This window comes from Colletotrichum jinshuiense, chromosome 7 (genome assembly GCF_051148585.1).
Source record: "Colletotrichum jinshuiense chromosome 7, complete sequence".
NCBI classification, from domain to species: domain Eukaryota; kingdom Fungi; phylum Ascomycota; class Sordariomycetes; order Glomerellales; family Glomerellaceae; genus Colletotrichum; species Colletotrichum jinshuiense.
Genome location: NC_139314.1, coordinates 1644670 through 1670061, shown reverse-complemented (window position 1 = coordinate 1670061; position 25392 = coordinate 1644670). Strand labels below are relative to the sequence as shown.

The window sequence follows — 25392 nt, the reverse complement described above, 5'->3', positions numbered from 1 at the left end:
TGGTCGCGGTCCAGGGAGGTCGGAGACGCGAAAGCCACCGCGACGAGAACACCCGTTCCGCACGAAGGATTTCCGGCCGGGGGGGTGGTTGTTTCGCAGCGCAATTGGCGGCGCCCCCCTGGGAAACCCCGGGCATAGTCGGTAATGGCTTCTGCTGCCGCCATGACTGTGTGTGTGCTGACGGCACACCTGCCTGATCGGGGACGACCAGGGCCCGGGTCGGGATGCTCGCCGAAAAAAAACGTGTTGGTCAGAAGGTCTCAATTGCTCGGGAGGAAACGGCCTTGGGCGATGACGCCAAGGGGGGGCCCGTCTGCCAAAAGGGGTGACAAAGCTTACTCTCGCACCTGGAAATAAGCAAGTTCTGGTTTTGAGCGCGACTTGTTGATGGAGGATCTCGGTTCGTAGCCGCTGCGGCTTCAACCGGGCCAAGGGTGTCTAGGATTCGTGATGTCGACATGTAGATTTCGAGAGATTAGAAACTTGTTATTTGGTTCTCTTATCTGCACGATGACTTGTAGCGAAAACGCCTGGACGGTGTGTTTCTTCCTCTCAAACGTCTTGGGACCTTTGGTCTCGAGCTTCATCCCAGCGAATAACTTCGTCATGAATTTTCGTTTTAGTCAATATTTGCATTTGAAAAAGCCAACGAAAGATTTCTGCTCTGTAATTCAACCAGGCTGCGCTCATTACTGGTTGCTGCATTCCGTACAATACGAGGTAGTTCAATAGAAGCCTAGTCCTGACAGGTGTGGAACACGGGTCATAATCTCATCACGTACATCAGAAGCACAATTCTTGTGTTGAGATCAAGATTTCGAATCGTAGGCTGGGGTAATGGTATTCAACCCACGTGTGTGTAAATTGAGTGATCAGGGCGTCCATTATATCTAGACCTAGGTGACAAATGCCCAGGTGGCAAATACAAGAAGTGGTACATTGATAATAAGTTAATAGTAGTATCGCGGCTCAGCTCTGCCACCTGGCCTTCGAGGACTTCTCTCTGTCATGTCGAGACGAGACCTTGAACCTTGCATGGGCTGCATCAAACGAACTGGGAGCAAGACAAAAGGTACCAACGCGAACGGTTCCGCAGCCGCGTAATCGAACGTGTCAAATCTTGGGTTTACTCCCCTCGGCTCGCGGTTGTCTGCGCGCCAGTGACCAAGTTGCTGGGTGGACATCGGAAATGAACCGTCCGGCATATCTTCTCTGGTCCGTTGAAGATAATCTTCAAGTTGAAAGTCCGGATGTGAATGATGACCCTCCGGCCCAGTGGGTACCGAGAACTGGGGCGGCCCGGACGAAGCGCTCAACTTATTCCGCCGAGAAGCTCGCTCCTCAAACTCTGACAGATGCTTTGCCAGATAAGGGAGCAGTGGGCTGTTCCTAGTTGTGTTTTGCTGAGATGAATTCACCCTGGGGCCTTGGTTTGGTCGATTCCCTCCCGGGAGGTCTGTAAAATCTGCCGAAGACGGAATGGGGGTTGACTGTGGCACAGGACTATGTTCAAAGTGGGCACTGCTATTAGCTTCAGGAAGCTGGGGTTGTGATGTCCCGGTGCTCTTTTCAACTTTAGCATACGATCCATTGACAGTTGTTTCTTCTGGATCGTCTGTAGACGAGTCATGGCCGTTCTGGTTTCTGGGGGATGTTGCAGAGCGATCACCGGCTTGAAGATCTTCGTCCGGGGAGAGATTTAGACCTGACATTCCAAAGTCTGAGGCTTCATTGCCACGATCCTCATCGCGTGCGGCAGAGTTCCTTTCCGCAGGTCCGGAATTTCTCTGTTTTGCAGGTCTACCTCGACCAGGTCGAGAGTTTGTCCTATTCGCTGATGGTGGGATGACCGTTGCACTTTCCGAGCCGTCATCTTCGGCATACGGCTGTTGAAACCTGGCCCGCTCGTTGGGATCGACAAACCGTGGTCGGTAACGCTCTGGTCCTGGTCGTGCTGGCCAACCTCTATCATCAAATCCCTCAGGTTGAGAAAACCAAGGTTGACCCAAAAATGCATCAGGCCTGCCTTGTAGATAGTAGTCAAAGTCCGAATCTCTAATGTTTGGTGTTTGTAGAGGCCTTGTTGGTTGGCGCGGTCTCTGAGGCCAATAGGGCGGCGCATGAGGCCTATTAGTCTCATCTCTTCGGGACATGGGCCGATCATGACGCCGAATTGGTAGGTCTTCCTCAATATCGTTCAACCTGCGGCCGTAGCCGTAGGAAGGATTGACCACTCGAGAGGAATGCATAGCTCTGTTGGTTGACCTTGGCGAGCCAAGTGCTCCGCTCCCCTCGGCGAGAATTTCGGCTCGGATTTCATCTCTGAGATCCTGCAACAGCTGCTTCCTTTTCTCATCCTCCTCTTCTTGCTGCAACCGCCGCTCTTCCGCCTCCTTGGCCAACTTCTCCTTAGCTTCTAAAAAAGCGCGGTGCTGCATCTCTTCGTTTAGCAGCCTTCTTTGTGCCTCTGCTTCGACCTTCTCTCGTGCCTCTTGCTCTGCTTTCCGCAGTGCCTCTTGGAACAGCAACTCTTTCTGTTCTTCCGCCTTCTTTTCGGCCTCGATAGCTGCTCTCGTAGCCATCGCTGCTTCTTCCTTGGCCTTCTCGATTTGCACTTGGGCCTCCGCCTGTGCTCTTTTCATGTCATCCATTCTTTTCGCGATGGCTTCCTCTGCTTGCTTCTGAAGCCGTGCCTCCATCTCTTCCTTCCGCTTCTCTTCTTCTTTCATTGCCTGCTCCTTCCTCCGCCTTTCTAGCTCCTGCTTCAGCTTTTCAAGCTCGGGATCCAACTCTTTTTCTCGTTTTGATTCCACAACCTCTACAGGCGGCGCCGGTTCCGGTGGAGCCGGTGTCTTGTACTCTTGAACGTGAGTTGGGGGTGGTGGGGGTGGCGGGGGCGCCGACCACATATACGGCGTCAAATGAGGCGGCGGTACTTGATATGCGCCCGTGAACGGGTTCCTCGGGTCATGTTGGAGTCCATACGGTTGATAGCCTTGCCCGCCAAAGTAGCTCTGTGGTCTTTGGGCACTATATGAATGCATACCGTACGCAGGCACATGGTTGTACATCGATGCTGGCCTGTGACGGCTAGCTCGGTCCCCGTACGTCGGATTACCTGTATAGAAGCCCGCGTCGCTTTCCCATGGGTCCATTGTGGGGTAGTCGGGATGGGCAGCGTTTGGTCTGAAACTCGGACGTCGTCGTGTTGTCGGTCGACGCGACGGTCCTGCGTTTGGTGAAGGTTCTCGTTTTCTTTCGCTTTTGCGCTCGCTTTTGCGACCGGAATCTTCGTGGCGGTGATAGTGGGAGGAGGTCTCCTTCCGATTTTGAGGCTGATAAGGCCGGCTTGGTAAAGTTTTCCGGTTTCCTCGTGATATGGAAGCTGAGTCTGACGGGTCTATTGAATCTTCAACGTATATATGCTCTTCTCTTGTGATCGGACTGGCTGATGAGCTCGGTGGCCAGCGTCTATCACCGTCGACGATATGGATGCGATTATTGGGTCGAGGCATGCCTGGTGTCGCAGCTGGTCCGTCGGAAGATTGTTTCTTTTGGAAAAGAACCACGGCCTTGCATGAGTTCCGCGACATGGGCATGCCACCATCACAATAGACATAGATCCAACCCCAAGGTAAATATTACTGTTGATGCCGGGCCTGGAATCTCGTAGCAAGCAGAACGAGTGCGAGCTTGGTTCATTACACGACGACCATTGCGAACCGGGTGGCTGGAACATGTTAAGGAGGAATGCAACCTTCTGTGCCATTTTTTATCGATTTATCTTACCAGCCCCCCAGCATTACCCAAGACCCCGCACTTGATGTACGGCTTGGAAGGTTACAGCAGGCTCCGAATGAATGGACTTCCATTGGCCATCTGGAGTACAGCCTGACCTCCTTGCAGGTAAGCTGACATACCCCTGCTCTGGTGGCGTATCACGCATATGCATTGCCATCTGCTGCGCCATTTTGTGGCCCCTCCAACTCGTGCTACCGTGCCGCTGGGCCTCTGTCCTCCATTTCAAAGCCCCTATCTCTTGAACGCGGTCTCAATTGTTAATATAGTATTCCACTGACCTCCGCTGTCGTACAATTTGTCTAGCGTCCGCATTTCGCAAGTGTGACCAAACAAAACTGGCGATAATGGAGCCAGCTGCTCCTGTCTCCTCGTCGGTGGGAAATCATGGGCCTGGAGCTCAGACTCTGCATTCCGGACAAGGCTCGCAGAGTATCAACGCTGCGAGTGGTCAACTTTACAACATAGAAAAGTTTTTCCAGGTGGCTGGTAAGTGTCGAATCGGAGAAAAAAATGGACATTCACTGGTTAATGACGTTTGCAGTACATGCAAGACCCGAAAACTCACATGAACTAGTGAGGCTGCTGGGCGACGATGGCGAAGGTATTTTGTATCTTTCAGTTGTCAAGATATTGAGCTGACCCTTCCGATTTCACCCAGGTATCCTTTCTTTTCTAGGGGGAAAGTCTCGTCCGCCTTCTGGTAAGTTATACTTGTAAAAGATTGAGCTTCAGACTAGATATTTGATGTACTGATGGCGAATGGCCTTAGCATCTGATGTCGTCGACTGGTTGAGCAATTTCTCGAAGTTGAGTTTCTCTGAAAGACACCGCCTGTTACTTTCGCAGAGAACCCCCGGCACGGGTGAATGGCTTCTGCACTGTGAGAAATTTTTGGAGTGGAAAGCCGAAGTGGGCAGCTTCATCTGGCTGGACGGCATCAGTAAGACCAAACCATGAATTTGTCATTGTTATCATGAACTAAATATTACCTGGCAGTTGGCGCCGGTAAGAGTACCCTGGCGTAAGTATACCCAAAACCCCGTCCGATGCGGTCAACCACTGAAACACTTGTCTTCCGAAGGTCCATCGTTGTGGAATATATAGAAAAAAGATCAGAGGACAAAGGAACAACATGCTGTCTGTACGTATCTTTCCACGACGACGACAGAACTCAGCCAACATTGGAATCGTTGTTCGTCAATCTCCTTATGCAATTGCTTCGTCAGTTTCAACCCAACCATGCAATTTCCACCTCTCTCCAGGAATACTACGCAGAAACACAAGCTCAAAAGACGTCACCCAGCGCGGAAGAGTGTTTAAGTTTTCTGGCAGCAGAATCTTCGGCATTTTCCAAAGTATTCCTTATCGTGGATGCTTTGGACAATTGCTACAGTGTCGGAGATCCCCACATACAGGACCGATTTCTCAAGGGAATACGGCAGCTAACAAACAAGTGGAATGTCCTTATCACATCAAGATCAGGTACTACTACGAGAGGTAGACTTGAATCTGATAGAGAGTTGATCATAGAGGCGACTGACGATGACATTGAGATGTACGTCAAGATGCGCCTTGAGGAGAATGACGAGATGTCCCGTCTCACTCGCGAGGGTCTTGCGAACGACCCCTCTTTCAAGGACAATATCTGTAGCACCATCACTAAAAAAGCCCAAGGCATGTAAGTAATCGTCGTCGTCTGTATTTAATCTGTTCAATTACTAAGCCCAAAACCAGGTTCCTTCTCGCCAAAATGCACATGGATTGTTTAGCAGCACAGCACTTGCTTGGCGATTTTCGCAAGATGTTGGGCAAGCTGCCCGAAGGCCGCGACAAGACGTTCGATGCAGCACTGCAAAGAATCCAGAAGCAAAGAGATTTCGAGCGAAAGGTGGCATGGCACGTTTTATCGTGGCTTCTTTCGTCCATGCGTCCAGTAACAGTTGATGAGGTTACCCACGCATTTGCAGTCGAAGGCAACACGGATTCGTTGAACACGGAGTATATCCCGTCGATGGATCAACTGACATCCTCCTGCGCTGGAATCATCATTGTCGACAAAGAACAGGGTCTAATTCGGCCAGTTCACGACACAGTTTTAATGCACATCCGGGGCTCGGAACATTTACCCCAAGACCCTCACCATGATATCGCCCTTCGGTGTCTTGAATACCTGTCGTTCAAGGATTTCGCCGAGGCTTCTTTGTCGAGTATCGACATTTCGGAATTCATCCTGAAGTATCCTCTACTTAAATACGCTGCCGACCATTGGTACAACCACCTTCGCAAGGCAGAACATGCCGGCCTAGTTGAGAATCGTGCCTTGAGCTTTCTCAGAAACACAAGGTGTTTGTCATTCTCGTTTCAAGTTCGTAACCCTTCTCTAGCCAAAGGTGTAACGGGTTTGCATGCATGCGCCTACTTGGGTTCTCCAAATATGGCAAAGGATCTCCTCGACGGCGGAATGAGTGTCAACTCGACAACCGATGACGGGCAAACTCCTTTGCATTGGGCAGCCCGCTATGGACACAACGCGATTGCGCAGCTCCTCCTACAACACAAAGCTCATATGAACACTCAGGATCGTCAAGGGAATACTGCATTGTATATAGCAGTTGCTTGTGAGAACACGGATATTGTGCGCCTTTTAATCCAGGCGGGCGCCAAATTAGCCACATGGAACAGGCAAAACTGGACTCCACTTCGATGGGCTCTGCGCCATGGCCTTAAGGATGTGGCCGCCCTGCTCATACAGAGCAAAGTCGAGGTCGACGAAGAAGACCGCGATGGATGGACGCCTCTGAGATGGGCAGCACATTATGGGCAGTTGGACATGGTGGAACTTCTGCTCCTGAATGGCTGCAATGTCAACCGGCGGTCCAAGGATGGATGGACAGCACTACGTCATGCTGCACAATACGGAAACGGGCCTTTGGCACTTTTTCTGCTGAGAAACAATGCTGATGTCGACCTCCGGGATCAAGACGAGGGCCTCACTCCTTTGAGATGGGCTATATTACATCGCCACACATCGGTTGCCAAGTTGCTCCTGGATTTTAAGGCTGATGCTAACTCGACCTGCAAGGACAACTTGACGCCCTTAATCCAAGCATCAAAGGGCAGCAACGAGGACATTGCATGGGTTTTACTAAGACACGGCGCCAAGGTTGACGACCGAGACAAAGATGGCTACACTGCATTGCATCATGCTGTGAAAATGGGCTACAATTCTTTACAGTGGCTCCTAGTAGAGGCTAAAGCTTCTCTAAACCTTCAAGACCAACAAGGAAGAACGGCGTTGCATTTGGCTACTGCGAGAGGTGACTTTTCTGTAGCGTGGTACTTGGTCCAAAAAGGAACCGATGTCCGGATCGCCGATGAAAAAGGCCTCGAGCCTCTGCATCTAGCAGCTGATCAAGGCCAGGAAAGAATAATCGAGTTACTGGTTGACAACGGAGCTAGTCTAGACCAGAAGGACAAGAATGAACTGACTGCGCTTCATCATGCAGTGCTGGGAGGCCATGTCAACGCCATCAAGGTTCTAATCAGGAGGGGAGCAGATATCAATAGCATCGATATGACGCTGAGAACAGCTCTGCATTATGCTGCTCTATCAGAATTTGAAGAAGCCGTTCAAATATTACTGGATGGTGGAGCAAATGCAACTTTACAAGACACGAAAGGTCTGACGGCGCTCCACCATGCTGTGCAAGGAGAAGATATGTCGACAATATGGAAGCTGGCAAAGTTGGGTATAGGCCTCGACATCCAAGATAACACAGGCGAGACAGCTCTCATATATGCGGCTAAGCGAGGTAACGATCTTGCCACGTTATGCCTTGTGAAAATGGGTGCGAATACGCGCATCCAGGACGCTAAAAAATGGACGGCTCGTGACCATGCAGCAAATGGACAGCATACACTTATAGTATCATTGTTATAGTTGGAATTTCATTGGTTTGAATTAAAGTCCTGATCAAACAATTGAATTGATTCTCTTTGCCTTTGAGTGAGAAGTGGCTATACGAATCTAAATACCATTCGATGCTTAGACAACAACTTTCCATTCTCTTGTGATATGGAACACTCAAGAATTTTATCGGTTGACAGAGGAAGAGAAGTTGAAAGGACCTTCGAAGTGGCCACTAAACTGTCCGCCAGAGCCGCTGTTTATGTTTTGATCTCCAGTCCCGGTATGTATGTTCTGAGACCCTGTCCCATGATTCGCTATGTAAGATTCCAAGTTGCTGCCTTGGTGACTTTGCGAAATTTCCATCTCTCCAACAATGCCCCCAAGCTTCGTTCTTGTGGCCGCCTTGATGGCATAATTCGCCATTAACAAATGAATGTCGGCTGTGATCCCACTCATATGGTCCTCCAACGTGCGACCCTTGCCTAATGTTCGGACAGCAGATGTGTAGCGCTGAGTCCTAGAGGCGTCTGGGGTGACTATAACTTCTCGAAAAATCTTCTCTAGAGAATCAACTTTCTCTTTGCAGCTATCAAGGACCTGCCCTAAAGCCTCAAATGACCGGTCGTCTCCCCCGCTGGACAGGTCTTCTTGGACGGCCAGCATAGTGTCCCTGAGTAGTGGCATTCTGCGAGCCACGTCTCTAAAGGCTGCCGGAAGGCCCGATGCTTGTTGAGCTGCGTCTTGTATCTTGACAATTACGTCGATGATGGCGATGATGCCAGAGACAAGCCCGATCACTTCTGCTCCTGACATGGTTCGGGAATTAATATCTGTTGCCTCATTAGTTGTCTATTCGTAATAGTCTCCACGACGATTTTATTAGAGGCTAACCTTGTTCAAAGGCAGTTGTAACAAATGTTGTATTCTCGGGCACTATTTATTTGCGCGAAGGTGCTATTGCTACTACTCTGGTGATTTTGAACAATCGAGGCTGCGTTCTCTCTGGCGGCCGCACCCCTCTCCAGCCCCGAGGTGGCTGAGTTGATTAATAAAAAGATGTGGTTGGATAGAAAACGGGTCACACAGCGCGAGGCAGAATCAAATTCATGCATGACTGCCTAAGCTAATGCTCCGCCTCATGCAAGCCACGGCCAATTGGAATACAAAAACACATGATCATTTGCATGGCACTATTGACACCAGAAACATTGCCCGCCGGGGTTTTGAAAAAGCCTCGACCGGACTTTATTTCAAGACCATGGCAGGCTGCATTCAAATTCTGCCCTGTATGTGCCTTTAAATTTGGATCGAGTTCACCGGAAACCTCAGAGACGCCACCTATTTCCCATCGCCTTGGTTTATACAGCACGGTTAATCATGTCGAGCTCCGCTAGTCAAGTCACCCGGTCAATCCGCGATGCTGTCACTGCCATAGGAAACACAGAAGAAGTTTATGCCAGCCTCGAAGATGGCGCAGACCTCCCCAATGCATTTCACGAAGTCGCCAAGGCTTTGCCGACAGCACAGGAAGCGTTAACATCGATCAAGTCGTATATTAGCAAGAACAAACCCAAACCCGGGCCCGAAAATGAGGACGACAAGTCTGTCGCAAAGAAGGAAAAGGAGGCCGCGGAGAAGGTTCAAACAAGGGCTGAAAAGCTGTACAACATCTTCGACGCTGTCATTCCCCCCGGCGATGGGCCAAGAGTGGCTCGCTATCGATCGGCTGCTAGCAAGGGTGGGCGAGTCGAGGTTTTAATGAAGGAGATTCTGGATGGTATTCTTGTTATTGCGAAGCCGCCAGCTGTTACTCAAGATCAGGTCAATTCTCTGAAGGACGCTTTGCAAGCGGTATCCAAGATACCTCCGTCGTTGGATGATGAAGCTGCTAATTCTTTCAACAACTATGGAACGGGACCGCAAAGCATTCACCTCGGACATGGAGACCAGAATATCAATACCGGTTCAGGAATGATGTTCAACGGCAAATTTATGGCGCCATTCCATCTGCCAAAGTCACAATAGTCTACCCTTTTCTCACAATACTAGAAATTCTTGGCTCCAGCTGAACCTAAAGACGAGACTCACTAGAGTGCTGCCGCTAAATCTGTGCACCGAACCTCAATCTGGTGTGATTGATCTCGTAGCCCAATGTCGTGCGGCGACATGCGTTCAAACATCAACACTTCCAGCATTTGCAAGTCCTACCCCTGTCGTGCATCTTCTTTCTTTGGATAAAGAAACCAGAGGGATGGCAAGGGATGTAAGATGAAACCTATGTCTACTCAATTCTGATTAATATTTAGACTGCAACCTAGCATATTTATGTGAGTAATTGTAGTTAAGATAGCTAACGTAGGTGTGGATTTCTTTTCTCTCTACCTTGTTTCGGTTTATAGCACCGGCGTCAAACTGGCTCGGGATTATGCCGATAGGGCTGAAGCTCCGATTCAGGCCCAAACTATTTACTTTCAGTCCTCCCAGATATGAGTTTGAACCGATAGGACGTTTGAAATCATTTTGTAATCATTTCAAACCCGCAAAATTCACTCCCTGAGCATCATGGCTTCTTTTCCCTTTACCAATCGGACGGTCCAGATAATTGAAGCAGCCAAAGGTGGTGGTTACGCTGTCGGAGCGTATAACTGGTAGGCACACCTCGTTTACTTCGTTCAGAAGCTAACCCGTGCATAGCTACAACGATGATGGAGTCATGGCGGTGATCCGTGCTGCAGAAGCATGTAGGTCGCCAGCCATCATCCAACTCTTCCCATGGACCATAAACTTTCAGGGATCTGAATTCGTCAAGTTTGTGGTCGGAGCTGCGCACGCCGCAAAAGTACCCATTGCTGTACACCTAGACCACTGCATCGAGCCAGATGATATTAAGGCCGCCCTTGGGCTCCCATTTGATTCGATCATGATAGACGCCTCCATACGCGATCCAGAAGAGAATGCACGTCAGTGCAGAGACATTGTCAAGATTGCAAATGCCAAGGGTATTGCTATCGAAGCAGAGATGGGCCGTATAGAAGGTGGCGAAGACGGATTACCGACAGTCGACCTGAACACCATCCTAACACGTCCTGAGGATGCAAGGGACTTCGTTAAACATACGGGCGTACAGTTCCTCGCGCCATCGTTTGGAAATATCCATGGCAATTACGGCCTTGGTGGACCGGAAGCGTTCTGGAAACTCCCATTGTGAGTTGTGTAACATGAAAAATTGAGAGGCTGGTTCTTATCCATAGTGATTAGGTTGATGGATATCCATCATGCTGTCCCCAATATCCCACTTGTTTTGCACGGAACACACGGAGTCTCAGATGCGTTGTTCATAACTGCGAGAGAGCATGGAATGGTCAAAATCAATTTGAACAGGACAGTTCGAGACGACTATACAAAATTTGTCGCTGAAAATGCTGGGAAGTTGGAACTCACAGTCTTAAAGGCAAAGGCAGTCGAGGTGTACGCCAAGTCGGTTGAACGAGTAATGAGAGAAGTACTCGATTCTGCTGGGAAAGCTTAGACCATGGGAGTAGTAGACCAGAATTTTGAATTAGTTAGCATTATTGTCGTGTATATTTTATTTTATTCTACGGTCAAGCGCTGCAGGTTATACTATGTGATTGCAAAGAGCTGTCGTGAGCAGTTGTTTGTCATTCAATTGAAGCACCATAGAGCTTTTGTCAACATTCCTTGCCATGTTTGTTTCAAAGTACGACTATCATCATGCTGCAAAACGTGACCTAAATATGTATCGCAAAACAAAAGTTGCAGCTAGCCGAGAAATTACTTTATTTTTCAATGTTCAAAGGTAGAAGAACAAATAGTCCGGATTGTAATGATGGACAGTTGCTGCCGGCCGACAAGACCCGGCTTTTATCCGACAGTTGTCAGGAGAACACCGACAGAGAGGGACGGCTTTATTCCGAGCTGGAACGCTTTACCTCGGAGAATGCCGGCTTCCATCAAATTCCACTTTGCGAAGCTACTCCATATTGGCCATTGCTGAAAGCTACATCAACGTCATCAATCAGCAATTATTATATCGTGGCATTCCTATGCGACTAATCTAACGGCCATATCTCTTTACTCAACACTCAGGCCTTGCGGTTCGTCAAATAGGCTTGCAACTCCAACCACAAAAGGTTTCCACGACAATGGCTTCGACTTCGGACATCGTGGAGCGCCTCTCCAAATGGTCTAGTTGCGATGTATGATGTTTTACATACCTAAACAGAAAGACGGAGGTTCTAGCAGCTTGAAAACAGACTGACGTGAAATCCACAGATCTCAGACGGCTTGTCGAAATTGGGTCACATCTACGGCGGCTTTCTCGAAGGATTGGTGCTATGCTCACCCGAGCATCAAACTGGAGGGACCAAAATTGTTGGCCCTGTGTTCACAGTCAAGTTTGCACCCAAAAGTGAAACCTGCGCTCCTAAGGTGAAAGGCAATTATGTACGTAGCTGTACCTTTCTACATTGCCAACCGTCATATAGAACAAGCTGACATGTCCGTTAACATTGATCCAGATCGACCAAATTCCGAAGGATTCCATTCTATTCATCTCTCAGCCACTTCCCCATATCAACGCTTGTTATGGTGGCCTCATGTCTCTGAGAGCACAAATTCTTGGTGCTAAAGGTGTTATAATCGATGGACATTTCCGAGACATACAAGAGCACAGAGATCTAGGGTTTCCAGTAAGTGAATGAATCTCATGAAAGCCATTATATTTTGGAATCATTGGGTATGAGAGACTAATCTTATGGATCGATAGTTGTTCGCCAGAGGTGTTGGCACGACCGCCGGTGGCGCGGTGTGCTTTCCTTCCGAAGTCAACGTTGATGTCAAGTTGAGGTCAACGAAGCAAGAAGCCGTCATTAGTCCTGGAGGCTACATAGTCGCGGATATAGATGGTGTGGTATATATTCCCGAGGACCTTGCAGAGAAGGTTCTGGAGTTAGTTCCCGGACTGGTAGCAGCAGACGAAAAGTGTGCTGAGGCAATCCGTGGCGGAATGTCGGTTCAGGAAGCATTTGCCACTTTCAGAGGCAAATAAACTGGGTTATGACAAGTTATGCGTGATTCTTAGCAGCAGTTAAATTCGAAATTATATGATAATACATGTATGTATGAAGTTTCGACGAAATAATTGCATTATACACAAAACATTCAGTTGGTAACGGGGTATCGTATATTAAAATACAACATGTCCTTACTACCGCATCCAGAACCAGTATGGGATTTGGCCTGATCGCTCCAACGTCTTGAAAGTTACAGAAACAAAAGACAGTCTTGAATTGTGATAATTAAAACCTAAAATTTTGTCACGGAGAACATTTCAAATGAAAGAAATCATCTTGGAGTTGTAGTAGCATATCGAACTGTAATGCAATCATATTCTATTGGGATTGACATCCTACGGGGGTTCTCATGGTGTTGAACTTAATCCTGGATAGAAGATTCCTTTTTGGCCCAAGCATAGACCGAACTCGTCATTGCAATGGCGTTGTTGACAGCTTCAACTCAGGTACATCGTACTTGCTCGCCAAGTCGTCAAACATGATCTTCTCAGCATCCGCGAAGGGCAAGCCTTGAACCTCGCGCTCCTTCGCAAGCCGGTACTCTGGCTCACCAGGGAAAAGGACCTCTTTAAATCCGGCTGCCGGCTGAACTCCGTGGACGCGCTGAACCAGGGTATCCATCCTCGATCGGAAGTCGTCAGAGGACATGAAAATGTCTGGCTTGATGGCAATGAAACAATGACCAACATTCTGCGGCCGCGCATCCTTGTATTGATCTCCAACCTCGCCACCAAACGCCGCGCCAGAGAGGACTCCGGACATGATATCCATAAGAATTGCAATACCAGAGCCCTTGGGTCCGCCAATAGGTGCCATTGAACCATTAAGAGCTTCGTTGGCGTCTTCGGTGGGCTTTCCATCTCGGTCATATGCCCAGCCTAGAGGAATCTTTTCGCCCCGGCGGGCTGCTTTACGGATTTTGCCTTTAGCAACGACAGACGGGGCCATATCGAGGATGTAAGGAACCTCGTTTTTGCTTGGGGCCCCTGCGGCGAACGGCGAAATGCCCAAAAGCGTCTCTTTGCCTCCAAAAGGCGGCATTTGCTTGGCGGAATTCGTAAAGACAAGAGAGATCATGCCGGCGTCAAGGGCTTGAAGGACGTACGTGGCGCCCATGCCGAAATGATTAGAGTGATCTGCGGTAACGATACCAATGCCGTATGTTTCAGCCCGACGAATGGCATCCTTCATGGCCTTGGATGCGACAATGAAGCCGAAGCCATTGTCTCCATCCAAATGCGCCGCCACAGGTGTCTTCTCAGAAATCTGAATGTTGGGCTTGGCGTTCACAAGGCCACTATTGACTCGCTCAATGTACTGCTGCAATCTCGCCAAACCATGGGTGTCCTGTTTGAGGGCGAAGTCAGATTAGATTGTATCAATCATCGAAGCGTTGTGCGACCAAGACTCAATAAATCCAAAGAGACAGAAACTCACCACACCACGGGTATCTGCCAGGACCAAACAATCGGCCATGATGGTAGCATCTTCCTCTGGAAGGCCAGACTTGACAAGTAGCGACTTGGCGAAGGCTACGGCCTCGTTTGGCTTGGCGTAGTAAGCTGTGGAAGACATGGCGTTTGTGATTTAGAAACTCTTCCTAAGAGATTTCAAATGTTGCAATCCTGACTTGTAAAGATAATAGAAAATGCAACCAATGTTGTCAGGATGAGCCTTGCCGATATAGATCCTCTTCAATTGAAAGCTGCTTTCAAAAATGCTAGCGCTCAGACCCTCGTAGACCGGCGTAGGCCGATGACACCAACCAGTCCAAAACTTTGGCATCGGGATAAAGCCGAGACCAACCCCGCACCCTTGTCATCAATCGACGCTTGAGGCCAGCCACGAAAATGAACAAGGGCAATTTTTGCACGCAACTTATCGGCTTGCTTCCGATTCTCTCCCCTTCGAGGTATCGGTGCCCTTCTCTAGCACGCGACAGCGATCAGAAACTGTAACCCGATATTTCAGTCACCGCTATTCCAAATATTCTCCACAGATTGGTCAATGGCAGAATACGGAGACGGACCGTCTACCTGGCATGCTGATGAGTCTGTCTCACCGGTCACTACTCGGCAACGGTCCGGGCAACCGATGGCGGGGACAGGTCGGAAGAAGGGCACGGCATGCGCGCGCTGTCGGAATCAAAAAATCCGTTGCGATGATGAAATGCCGTCGTGTACGAACTGTGCTCGTTCGGGTCATCTATGCGTCAGGGCCAATCTTGCCAACAACCCAGACGCTGTCAGGTCAGTGAAGCCGCTGTATTGTTTCTTTATTCATGGAATTTCATTCATTCAAGCACTCGGGGCTGACTTGCATGTTTTCTATCTAGCCACATTACGAAGCTCGAGGCCCGCCTGCGGTCGCTTGAGGACTCCCTTCGTCGGGTAGCTCCCGACGAGCTCAATAAGGCTCCCATATTGGAAGCGCGGATTACCACAGAACCATGTATCATGGTCACTACAACCCCTGAGGCTGGAAACAGTCTCGATACTGCTATCGAACCAACTCAGACGTGGCTCCAGCAGGAAATTGACGGAATTTCTGCCGGCCAGTCAGCACGTCATGAAGGTTTTGATGAACAAGAACAGGCTGCTGATATGGAATCACTTCCAGGGGTAAACAACTTCTCAAACCCCAATGGCTCTGACGCCAACCAAGGCGATGCTGGCCTCGTCAAGCATCATATTCCGTCCAATCCATCTACTGCTAGCACGAACCCTACGGACGTTGCCTTTCTGAGCCCTGCATCTACAGAGATTGGCCCAAGCGAGCCCTTAGCTCATGAGGTTGGCCTTTTATCATTAGCTAATTCGAAAGAATCGAAATACCTTGGGCCATCGTCAGGCGTCCCTTTCGCTCGCCTGATATTCTCGGCGATACCTCAGACTCAAGGGCTGTCTGTCAGCTGGACTGCTCCTGAGGGGGGAACCGTAGCACAATCGTCTTCACCAACACATCAACCATTTCCACCACACTGGAAATCAGAGGTTGATCTACAACATTTTGCGGATGCATATTTCCAGACCATTCATCCAATTTATCCCTTCTTAGACGAAGACACTGTATCTGATCATCTCGAGTGTCTTTACACCACGCAAAAAGCTGGATCTCTGCAAATGCCATCACTGGCGGAAGTTGAGGCATCTCTTTCTCCTTTTCATTCTGTTCAAACCTTTCTTGTTCTAGCCCTGGGCGCTCGTATTCTTGAATCGCGGTTATCGACTGAGTTCTCATCAGAGCGTTATCTAGCCACTGCCATGCAGAGAGTCAGTACACTTGCGTTACACGATAGTATCGAGGGCCTACAGATCATGTTGCTACTTGCACTGACCAGTTTCTATTTTCCTGACGGCCCAAACGCTTGGTTCTTGGTCATGAATATCATTGCCAGCTGTTTAGATCTTGGTTTCCAGCGCCGTGTAGTCGACACCCACCGAACTTCTCCTCTTACCAGACAACCAAATACCCCCAACCGCATCAATTTGAGAAGAGGGATATTCTGGTCCGCCTACTCGCTAGAAAGAACTATATCTGTAGTTCTCGGTCGTCCCTTGACTCTTCGAGATGAAGCAATCGATATAGAATTTCCTGGGCACGTCAATCTCTCGACAGATCAAATGGGGGCCGGCACTGTCGGCCCAAGTGCTCCGACTCCCGAGGACGACCACCCAACCCATCAATCAACGAAACGCGCTCGCATTGTGGTTGACCCCTACGCCGCAGCACAATACTCCATCAAGTTTGATCAGATTACAGCGGAGATTAAACTCATGCTCCACCGAGTCGTCAATCTACCGGATCGATTTCCTTGGCCATCGGATCTTGACACATGGCAAACAGATACGCGAAAACGCTGCGATTCTCTACTTGAGGGCTTGAGAGCTGAATTTCGTCGAGGCTTCCGACGAAGCACCTCTGACGGCGTAGTACATAACCTCGAGCTGAAGTACCATCATTGCATAATGCTTCTGTACCGTTCATCACCAGCGATCACTCGACCCAGCCTGGACTCTTGGGATATATGTTACGAGAGTGCTGTGGCAACGATACTGATCAACTCTGAACTACACCGCTTTTCTAAGTTGTCTAATACCTGGCTGACTGCACATACGGTCTTTGTAAGCGGCATTACCTTCTTGTATTGCGTATGGATCGTGCCTAAAATCAAGCAAAACATGACATTGGATGCTTTCAACAGTAACGCCTCAGCCTGTACGAGCCTTCTCAAACACCTCGCAAAGACTTGGAGCGTAGCAGCAGACGCCGTGGTCAAGTTCGAGAGACTTGTTCAGTTGACAACGATGGCTTGGAAGACAGCAGACTGTCAAGCTAGTGCAGAAATCGTCGCTGGCCATTCGCTATTATCTATGGCGCAAGCTCAAGAGAGGTCAAGTGCGGGTGTGAAGGAAGGAAACAATAGCGGTGATACACCGGTATTGTCGGCCGAAGGTGGTGTCTACGCAGCATCAGGGGTCGAAGAAGGTGTCATGGGGTCTAATGGTGAATTCGAACCAGACTCGTTCTTCAATGAACTTGGAGACATGAGTTCTTGGTTCGATCTCAATTGGCTTCTAGACTCCGGTGCTGGTCTGGGCACTTCGGATGGACATGCACCTATGATGTTTTAATATCAATGCCTTCAAGAATTTCACGGGATAAACTTCCTTCTTCTTTCAATGGCAATACTGGAAACCCCGACTGAAGACTTTTATAGTTCAATCCCGGTCAAATGTAACAAAATTACAAGCCCGTATTAATGCATGATCGATACTGGGCATTGCCAGGGCAAATGTATCAGTGGTTTGACAAATCTTTGTCTTTATCTGAATATAGAACGGAATCTATAATACTCCAGAAATGGAAGCTAAGGTGGAGCGGATCAGACTTGACACCAGGCATTTGTGGCCACGACCCGGAACCGTCCCAGAGCATAAATCTTTGAACGTAGATAGGTTAATAGACCTGTGGCCTGTGATGATAGGAAATCATCGATACGTGTAGAAAGCCTTTCATATGCACCTGTTACACTTCCACCTTTGCAATGTAGTCAGTGGCCTCACGCATCATCTGAAAGTGGTATTCCCAAATGCAGATTCGAATGACCGAGTTGATATGTGTGTATGGTAAGAAGGTCAACAAACGATACTTGATGGAAGTATTCTCATTTTCCAACTCGCCATGATAACCAGGCATTTTGCAGCTCTGTAATGACAGAAAGATAACGGAGAAGTAATAAGACTAGGTTTGCGCAATGAAAACTGTGGAGACTGTCATTGTACACTTTGGGTACTCGGTTGCAACCCGGTGCAGACCGGTCATAATGCCGAGCTCACCATGCCCAGCATCGGTACCAGCCCCGTTACGTCGTAGAGTTCATACTTTCCAGGCAGCTCTTTTTAAAAGTAATCGTATTTATCCAGGGCCACGTAAAGTAGGATACCAGAGCGAGACTGATCAGTAACCTGTTACCACTGGCAATACGATCTACCTGCGACAATTTCAGGTAGACTTCAACCGTTTCTTGATTTTGGCTTTTATCTGTGTTATTCAACCACAAATTTTCAATATGACCATCGTTCATATGGGTTCGTGATGAAAGCCTGAATCTTACCGCCAAGTTAACTAAGTAGAATCTGGTAGTTTTCTTCAAGTTCCGAGCGGACGTTACGAAGGAACACAAAGAAGCATTTGTGGAAAACCTCAAGAAACTGAAAGAACTTCCCTGTGTTATGAACAATCGCTTGATTGTGGGAGGGCCATCAGTCACCGACCCCATTGAGCGCAGCAAAGGCTTCGAGTTTGCCCTTCTGAGCTTTCACAAGAACCGTGCCGCGTTGGACGAGTACCAAGCGAGCAAGGAGCACCATTGGTGAGATTTGTCTCCTTATTCTAGTGATTATGGAATTCAAGCTGTCTGAATTTCAGCAGCTAGCCTGGACGTTTTTGCTAACATTTAATATGTCGACGCGTCAGGGTAACGCAAACTTACATGTTCCCTTTTAAGGAGGATCTCTGTCGGTTTGACTTCGAAGTTGACCCTGCTGATGAGTACATGTGCGACTTTTCTGGTTTGGTCTCGAAGATGACAGGTCTGTCAACACCTGAGGAACAGCCTGTATAATTAGTTCGGGAATAAAGGAGTTGACTGCGGCCGATTCTCACGCCATCGTCTCCGCGAGAAAACATGATCAACTATCTGTGTCTACTGTTTCTCTTTGTTATTTAATACGAATTTCTCGGTTTGGAGATTTTTCTTCTGCATGTTCCCGGACGCATGATTTGCTGCATAAAATTCGGGAGGACTTTCGAAAGCATAAATGGGTACAGCGCGAGGAGGGAATGTCTTTCAAGTCGTACCAAAGTAAACATTATCCATCATGCGCAAAATCATCTTGCTTTTTGACTAACATGGATGCTACTTCATGATACAAAAACGTTTTTGTGAGCCACTGCTTAAGGCAGTCTCTCGCGCGGCCGGTTACGGCCCGATCGCGCTGGGGAGCGAGATTCTTCTGTCAGTAGACCTGTAATCTGTTGCTTTCGCATATAATGCGCTGTTTAATAGTCTTTTAGCTTTGATTCCATTTGTGTTTACCCGTAACAGGCGTATTTATTCGCTACGGCTTATCACAAGCCTTTTCTCGTCATATTACATGGCGTGCGTACATAAGTCACTGGTTTTCCACAATCTGAGGTAAGACTTGATAAAGACATGGAATCTAAGTCATCTTGCCTAGTAAACAATTTTAAATGTTTTCGTTTACGAAGGTGTGCTCTACATATAAACTCGCTCATTCATAAAAACGAATCCTCCAAATGCTGGTCTCACTGAACTGCATAAGAACTAACCATAGCATCATCAACTCGTTCTGCTTCCAAAAAAAAATCATAAAGTCATAACCAGAGTTCGATCACTCCTTGGTAGTGGCGGGGGCAGGCGCAGGACCAACGCCCGCGCAGCTAGTGTATCCTGCAACAGCTTTGGCGGTGCTGATAGTTTGTCAGTTTTGGTGTCAGTGCTAGATTACTGAAAGAGATGAAATACCAAGCAGTGATGCAAGCAGCATCTTTACCGCATGCGTCGATGCATTTGACATGTTCCGCAGCTGTAGCTGTCTCGCAAGTAGCGATTGCGCCGCCGTCTTCTCTTGCGACTATGTCACTCTTATCGCTCAAGTCTGCAGGTGCGGGTGCGGCGGCAACAAGAGTCGCAGCAAAGAGGGTAATTGCGGTTGAGAAACGCATTTTGGCTAGTTATCGTGGATTTTGATATGGTGAGGATGTAAGAAGTCTTTTCTCAACGAGATGCGACTTGCGGGGATTTTGCTGTAAAAAAATAGAGATTTAAGATAGAGTGAGAGGTGGCTTTTGTTGTATTTGGGTTGATCAAGTAACAAGGATGTGTGCCTTCTGATATTTAGAAATTGTATGATTGTAGTGTTGGCGATAGATAATAGTGTTCAGACAATTATTCATTCCAAACTGCGTCTACTGTTGGCTATATATACACTCCGAATCGACTTCACAGCCCCTGAGTGTGTTGCATTAATTCTGCGAATACGACCCAGAGTTGCCACGCCATAAATTGACTTGCAGCCCGATTGAGTACGAATGGCCCACATCGAACCTTCTTTTGGCAGTCCATAGAACGTTAAACGATGACGTCCATTCATGCTCTCGCAATCGGCATCCGTTTTAAGCTGCGGAGGAAATCAATAGAGGCTTCCAGGACCCCGTTGTGCGTCACACATTGATGGACCGTACATGGATGTCACCTACCCGCTTTCACGATTGAAAGACGGGACGGCACACATCACCAGATAGGTAAATCCAAGGCCCGAAAGAGTGGCGGCTTCTCCTGAACGAGAGAAAGTGGGGCGTCTATGAGTGAGACTTCAGACGAGACGTCAAATGATTGACGAATAACTGGGATGCTTCATCAAAATTTTGGCCGTTGCTGCCGGGGACCGCTCCGCTGGATACCTCGGAAGTAAGTGTTCGTCTCCAGAAACACGTGAAGCATACTGCTTATGGATCGCTCGCACGCTTTTGCTTGCCCACCGACCAATCCCAAAGACATTTGGAAGATGCGAATGGGCTACTTACTTATAGCTTACTCGGATGCTCCCTTACACTTAATGATAAGATACTTTAGATCCCACTCGTCTAGAAATCAGAAGCTCTTATTGAAATTCAACCTCTTCATAATATGTCATTTCTACGAAGGATTGACAACATCATCGTAATCTAGCGAGCAGTGTTCGGACGGTGAAATCATGCGGAGGGAAGACTACATTGAGGGACCTAATTGCAGGCATACTGAAAACTTGCCGTCGGAGTCAAAAGGGGGAAGGGTCTTCTGACAAGAGATCGGACATCCGCGGACTCTTAACCTGCGTCACTGCCTTGGTCCGTTGGTCCAACACGGGCCCCTAAAGCTCTCCGATCCCCCCGATAGTCCCCACTCCGTCTATGCCAGCATGATCCCAATAACTCAGTCCAGAATTGGTGTAGATGCTGTGTCCCCGCTGCAAAAAGTTGGGGAGCAAAGCTAGAGATCGGGGATTTTTGACGATTATGTGACGTATGATCTCCAACTCCGATGATCCAACTACCTGGAAATCAAATAACGCATGGCTTGATTGGCTGTGCATCGCCGTTTGGCTCATGGGGCGGGGAGAGGGCCGAGGCACGAATGCGGCTGAGTCGAAATCTAGATTCGGCTGTGGCGGAGGGGTCAGAAGTACGCATTTGGATTGTTGAAACGGCCAAACTTAAGCAAAGGCCGAAAGAGTCCAATAGCCCCATATCCAGACATCACTCAACGACTCGGAACTCTGGCACGTGGCTCACAGCGTCCCGTGGCAACTTTTGTGCAAGACGTCAAGGTGTACAGACAGAACTTGATTTCCACGGATCGTTTACTGGTCTTTCCTTTCTTTCTCTGTCTAACTGGTTGAAAAGTGAGTCCTCGATTATCCTCATATCAACCGGGGAGATATTTCACACAGTTAACGCGTTACCTGCTCATCTCACTAGTTTTCGTAGCCGTGGTTCCCAAGTAAATCATTTTCTGTCAGCGGTTTCTTTATTAAAGGCGCAGTTTTGCGACTTTGGCTGCGGATATGGCAGACATTCTGCCGTATACAAATCTGTAACCACGCCCTCAGGTAACGATGCAGTATTGGATAATTACGAGTGATATCGGGGCTATTTATGTAACGCACAACATAATACAGACGGTGGCTTCCACATTATATACTAGGAGGATAAAAAGGGACTATGTAAAGAGGGTATAGTCAGCAGGAAATTCCGCTCTCCTAGGAGACCCTCTATCCACCCAGCAGCTCGTGTCCGCACCCACTGCAGACTGAGCAAAACAGAATCGACATAAGTCTCACTGAAAGTCAAAAACACACAACACCAGGTATTCACTAGTTGTCAATTACCTAACTACTAGTCCGGTCTCAACAGTTTTTCTCTTCGGACCAGAAACAGTCATCGAGTGCTGCTTTTAGCAACCAAAACGGCGGTCTCTAAAACGGGCTCCATTACGGAAAGAAATCATGAAACCGAATGTCTCCGTCTACGATGGACTGTAGACCATTCTTATATTCGCAATAGCCCCGGTTTACAGTCGCGATCAAAAGTGAGCATGGGCGATAGGGAGTTTTTTGTCTGATTATGGCTAGCTCGCGCATGTAGGCGCCCCTGATCGGAAACCCATGCTCTGCTTTGAGGGGGGTTGTGGTGTTTAACCTCTGCACCACGAATCCTTCAGAGTCATCTAACATCTCCCCAAAACAGTTACAATAGCTATACTGGGCAAGGCTGTTTTAGATTGCAACGTAGCGCTGTATATGTTATCAATGTCTACAATAGGTGGCCTTATTGTGCAACAAGCTCTAAACCACTCCCAAGTTCTTTCACTCCTAACTTTATCTACACGAATCTATCCACAAACATGTATTAATAAGCAAGAAAAAGAGCAGGTTGCGAAAAAGTATATCTATAACCCAGCCACTTCTATGTCCGAATTGGGCAACATGGAATGGTATAAACCGCTCCTCAAATTCATACGTCATTGTGGGGCAGTCCCATTTCAAGCCTCTGATTCTGACCGCAATGTCGAATTCTCTTGGCGTTAAATACGTGGTGCGCCAATACCGGTACTGAGTGCAAGTAGAATTACGCGTGACTGAAAAAAGTTATCCCGTATACTTCCCCTGGGCCTGCATGTGCATGTGCCTGCAGATCATCGTCTTTTACGACCACCTTAACCCCAGGATCAAGTTTTCCCGCATCAAAGGCGGGGTTTTGTGGAGGTAGATGGCTTACCATCGCCGTTAGGGTACCATCCGTCAACTGGGGGGACGATGTGATTCTCGGCTCCGGGATCCCCATCCGTGTGATTTGTTCGGGAAACTAACCTAATTCTCGTAGATCAGATGTTAGACGCTTTACTCGTTCGCCTGATACTGACCCGAGCCATTACCGCTTATACGCGCAACGACCAAAAAGGTCTTTGATGCTGCGTTACGACGTAACATGTGGTTAGGAGAAGGGCGCCAAGAAGATACCATTCGGTAGCATATATACAAAACATTTCGAATGCCCCCCAATACAAACGTACGTGAAGGTTTAGCCACTCAAAGTTCAAGGACCAAGTCATCTTAGTCCAGTAGCCTGAGACTTTACAATGCACGCTATTCGCATCGCCCTGGCTGCTGCTCTTTCCCTCAGTGGTGCAAGAGCGGCACTTAGCATTGTCTCTGGAGCAACGTGGACTGCTGTAAGTTGATTCAGTAATGATGAGGTGATGTGGAAACTTTATTCTGATTGGGATACAGACAAACACTGGGGAGCATGTGCAGGCTCACGGAGCTGGCATTATGTAAGTTGCTTATGCTACCTCACGATCACCAAGACAAGACACAAAGCGAAAACGAGAAGAAGAAAAAACCGATGCGGGTTCATGTCTAGATTACAATGGCGGCTAACTCATACCTCAGTGAAGAAGGTGGTGTATACTACATGATAGGCGAAGAGAAGACCGAAGGCGCGGCATTTCAAGCAGTCAATTGCTACTCATCTACCAACTTGATTGAGTGGAGTTTCGAAGGGCGCCTCTTAAGTCGGACCGAAGAAGCTGGTGACCTTGGTCCCAATCGCATCATTGAGCGGCCCAAGGTTACGAAGAATGATGCCACGGGCAAATACGTCCTCCATCTTCACGTCGATTCTTCGGATTACAAAGACGCCCGAGTTGGCGTGGCGACCGGTGACACTGTCTGTGGCGAGTACCAGTACATCAGAAGCTTCCGTCCTTTTGGCTTTCAAAGCCGCGACATTGGCATTTTCAAGGACGATGATGGAAGCGCCTATCTTTTAACTGAAGATGTAAGGACAATGCTACACTGACCGGAAAGCTTGATGCTGATATTGTTAGCGCGAATATGGAACCCGTATCATCAAACTTACTGATGACTACCTCGATGTTGCCGAGGTGACCTTTGGCTGGGAGTACTTTGCTGAGTCGCCTGCACTCGTCAAACGTGATGGTACATACTTCATTTTCGGCTCCCACCTTACTGGATGGAACCCCAACGACAATGTGAGACAATTCTCCCCTTCATGATTCGATCCAATCAAATAACATCTTTCTAGGTCTATAGCTTCGCTACATCGCTTTCAGGGCCCTGGTCTAACTGGACCGAGTTTGCACCCGTTGGCTCCAAAACTTATGGAAGCCAAGTCAGCTTTGTGTTGCCTCTGGGTACTGACAAGGCAATTTACATGGGCGACAGGTGGCAGTCGACAAACCTTGCTGCTAGCACTTACATCTGGCTACCGCTTCAGATCGACGGTACCACTGTGACGCTGGACTGGCACGATGCGTGGAACTTGGATGTGGGAGCGGGCACTTGGTCCGAGGCCGCACCAACGTCACAGATTGAGGGTGAAGCCGCCGAGCTTTCTAACGGTGCTCGAATCGTCGACTGCTCCCAGTGTAGTGGCTCTGTGGCCGCCGGATACCTGGGCGGAGCTGACGACGGCAGTGCTGTCTTCAACTTCACTGCAGAGAAAGACGACCGCGTTACTCTTATCGTCAAACACAAGAACGGTGACACAACTTCTCGGCACGCAGCGGTTTCTGTGAATGATCAGGAGCAGGCGGTCGCATTTCTCCCTACCTCTCACCTCTCTACCACAGGGAGCAGCGCTATTCATGTTGACCTCAAGCAGGGCGACAATACTGTCAAATTTTCCAGATCGGAAGGATGGGGTCCAGATGTTGATCAGTTGATCTTCCCTGCCATTTGAGGCAGTAAATGTAATCATCTAGAATCAATATCAAGAATCAATTCATTTATCCGCGAGTGGATACCGTCAATAGGAGTCTATCCGAACATGCTCCAAGAAACCGGAAGACTTCATGTCAATCTACATATCCTGTAGCCACCATATTCGCCATGAATGGTAGTAGCTTGGCAACAGTGGCAGTATTTGCTGTGCCAAGACAGCTTCACAAGTCTCAGCTGATTACCACGACGTAATAACGTCCCATCTTACAAGGCTTCT

General features: G+C 48.4%; 10 protein-coding genes across 10 annotated transcripts; 6 read left to right on the top strand and 4 right to left on the bottom strand.

Moving 5' to 3' along the window:
- Nucleotides 1-1699: 1699 nt before the first annotated feature.
- On the bottom strand, nucleotides 1700-3071 carry EsH8_VII_000427 (uncharacterized protein; the record flags this gene model as incomplete). The annotated part of the gene is made up of 2 exons (XM_083270560.1): nucleotides 1700-2182; nucleotides 2232-3071. The coding sequence occupies 2 exons, from the start codon at nucleotides 3069-3071 to the stop codon at nucleotides 1700-1702; spliced, it is 1323 nt and encodes a 440-aa protein (XP_083128117.1).
- A 1074-nt stretch (nucleotides 3072-4145) lies between these two features.
- On the top strand, nucleotides 4146-7741 carry EsH8_VII_000426 (uncharacterized protein; the record flags this gene model as incomplete). Its single annotated transcript, XM_083270559.1, has 7 exons — nucleotides 4146-4287; nucleotides 4343-4402; nucleotides 4460-4501; nucleotides 4571-4741; nucleotides 4798-4822; nucleotides 4883-5479; nucleotides 5536-7741. 7 exons carry the CDS (start codon nucleotides 4146-4148, stop codon nucleotides 7739-7741), a joined length of 3243 nt encoding a protein of 1080 aa, XP_083128116.1.
- Nucleotides 7742-7894: 153 nt separating this feature from the next.
- Nucleotides 7895-8524, bottom strand: EsH8_VII_000425 (uncharacterized protein; the record flags this gene model as incomplete). Its single annotated transcript, XM_083270558.1, has 1 exon — nucleotides 7895-8524. The coding sequence occupies one exon, from the start codon at nucleotides 8522-8524 to the stop codon at nucleotides 7895-7897; it is 630 nt and encodes a 209-aa protein (XP_083128115.1).
- Nucleotides 8525-9088: 564 nt separating this feature from the next.
- Nucleotides 9089-9736, top strand: EsH8_VII_000424 (uncharacterized protein; the record flags this gene model as incomplete). Its single annotated transcript, XM_083270557.1, has 1 exon — nucleotides 9089-9736. One exon carries the CDS (start codon nucleotides 9089-9091, stop codon nucleotides 9734-9736), a length of 648 nt encoding a protein of 215 aa, XP_083128114.1.
- A 537-nt stretch (nucleotides 9737-10273) lies between these two features.
- Nucleotides 10274-10919, top strand: EsH8_VII_000423 (class II fructose-bisphosphate aldolase; the record flags this gene model as incomplete). The annotated part of the gene is made up of 2 exons (XM_083270556.1): nucleotides 10274-10359; nucleotides 10406-10919. The coding sequence occupies 2 exons, from the start codon at nucleotides 10274-10276 to the stop codon at nucleotides 10917-10919; spliced, it is 600 nt and encodes a 199-aa protein (XP_083128113.1).
- A 955-nt stretch (nucleotides 10920-11874) lies between these two features.
- EsH8_VII_000422 (RraA family protein) lies at nucleotides 11875-12779 on the top strand (the record flags this gene model as incomplete). The annotated part of the gene is made up of 4 exons (XM_083270555.1): nucleotides 11875-11928; nucleotides 12005-12175; nucleotides 12250-12420; nucleotides 12498-12779. 4 exons carry the CDS (start codon nucleotides 11875-11877, stop codon nucleotides 12777-12779), a joined length of 678 nt encoding a protein of 225 aa, XP_083128112.1.
- Nucleotides 12780-13215: 436 nt separating this feature from the next.
- On the bottom strand, nucleotides 13216-14379 carry EsH8_VII_000421 (Ldh family oxidoreductase; the record flags this gene model as incomplete). The annotated part of the gene is made up of 2 exons (XM_083270554.1): nucleotides 13216-14151; nucleotides 14242-14379. 2 exons carry the CDS (start codon nucleotides 14377-14379, stop codon nucleotides 13216-13218), a joined length of 1074 nt encoding a protein of 357 aa, XP_083128111.1.
- A 594-nt stretch (nucleotides 14380-14973) lies between these two features.
- EsH8_VII_000420 (fungal specific transcription factor domain-containing protein) lies at nucleotides 14974-17438 on the top strand (the record flags this gene model as incomplete). The annotated part of the gene is made up of 2 exons (XM_083270553.1): nucleotides 14974-15053; nucleotides 15140-17438. 2 exons carry the CDS (start codon nucleotides 14974-14976, stop codon nucleotides 17436-17438), a joined length of 2379 nt encoding a protein of 792 aa, XP_083128110.1.
- Nucleotides 17439-19721: 2283 nt separating this feature from the next.
- On the bottom strand, nucleotides 19722-20055 carry EsH8_VII_000419 (uncharacterized protein; the record flags this gene model as incomplete). Its single annotated transcript, XM_083270552.1, has 2 exons — nucleotides 19722-19800; nucleotides 19856-20055. 2 exons carry the CDS (start codon nucleotides 20053-20055, stop codon nucleotides 19722-19724), a joined length of 279 nt encoding a protein of 92 aa, XP_083128109.1.
- Nucleotides 20056-23509: 3454 nt separating this feature from the next.
- EsH8_VII_000418 (glycosyl hydrolase) lies at nucleotides 23510-25134 on the top strand (the record flags this gene model as incomplete). Its single annotated transcript, XM_083270551.1, has 5 exons — nucleotides 23510-23602; nucleotides 23661-23704; nucleotides 23823-24210; nucleotides 24260-24424; nucleotides 24478-25134. The coding sequence occupies 5 exons, from the start codon at nucleotides 23510-23512 to the stop codon at nucleotides 25132-25134; spliced, it is 1347 nt and encodes a 448-aa protein (XP_083128108.1).
- Nucleotides 25135-25392: the final 258 nt, after the last annotated feature.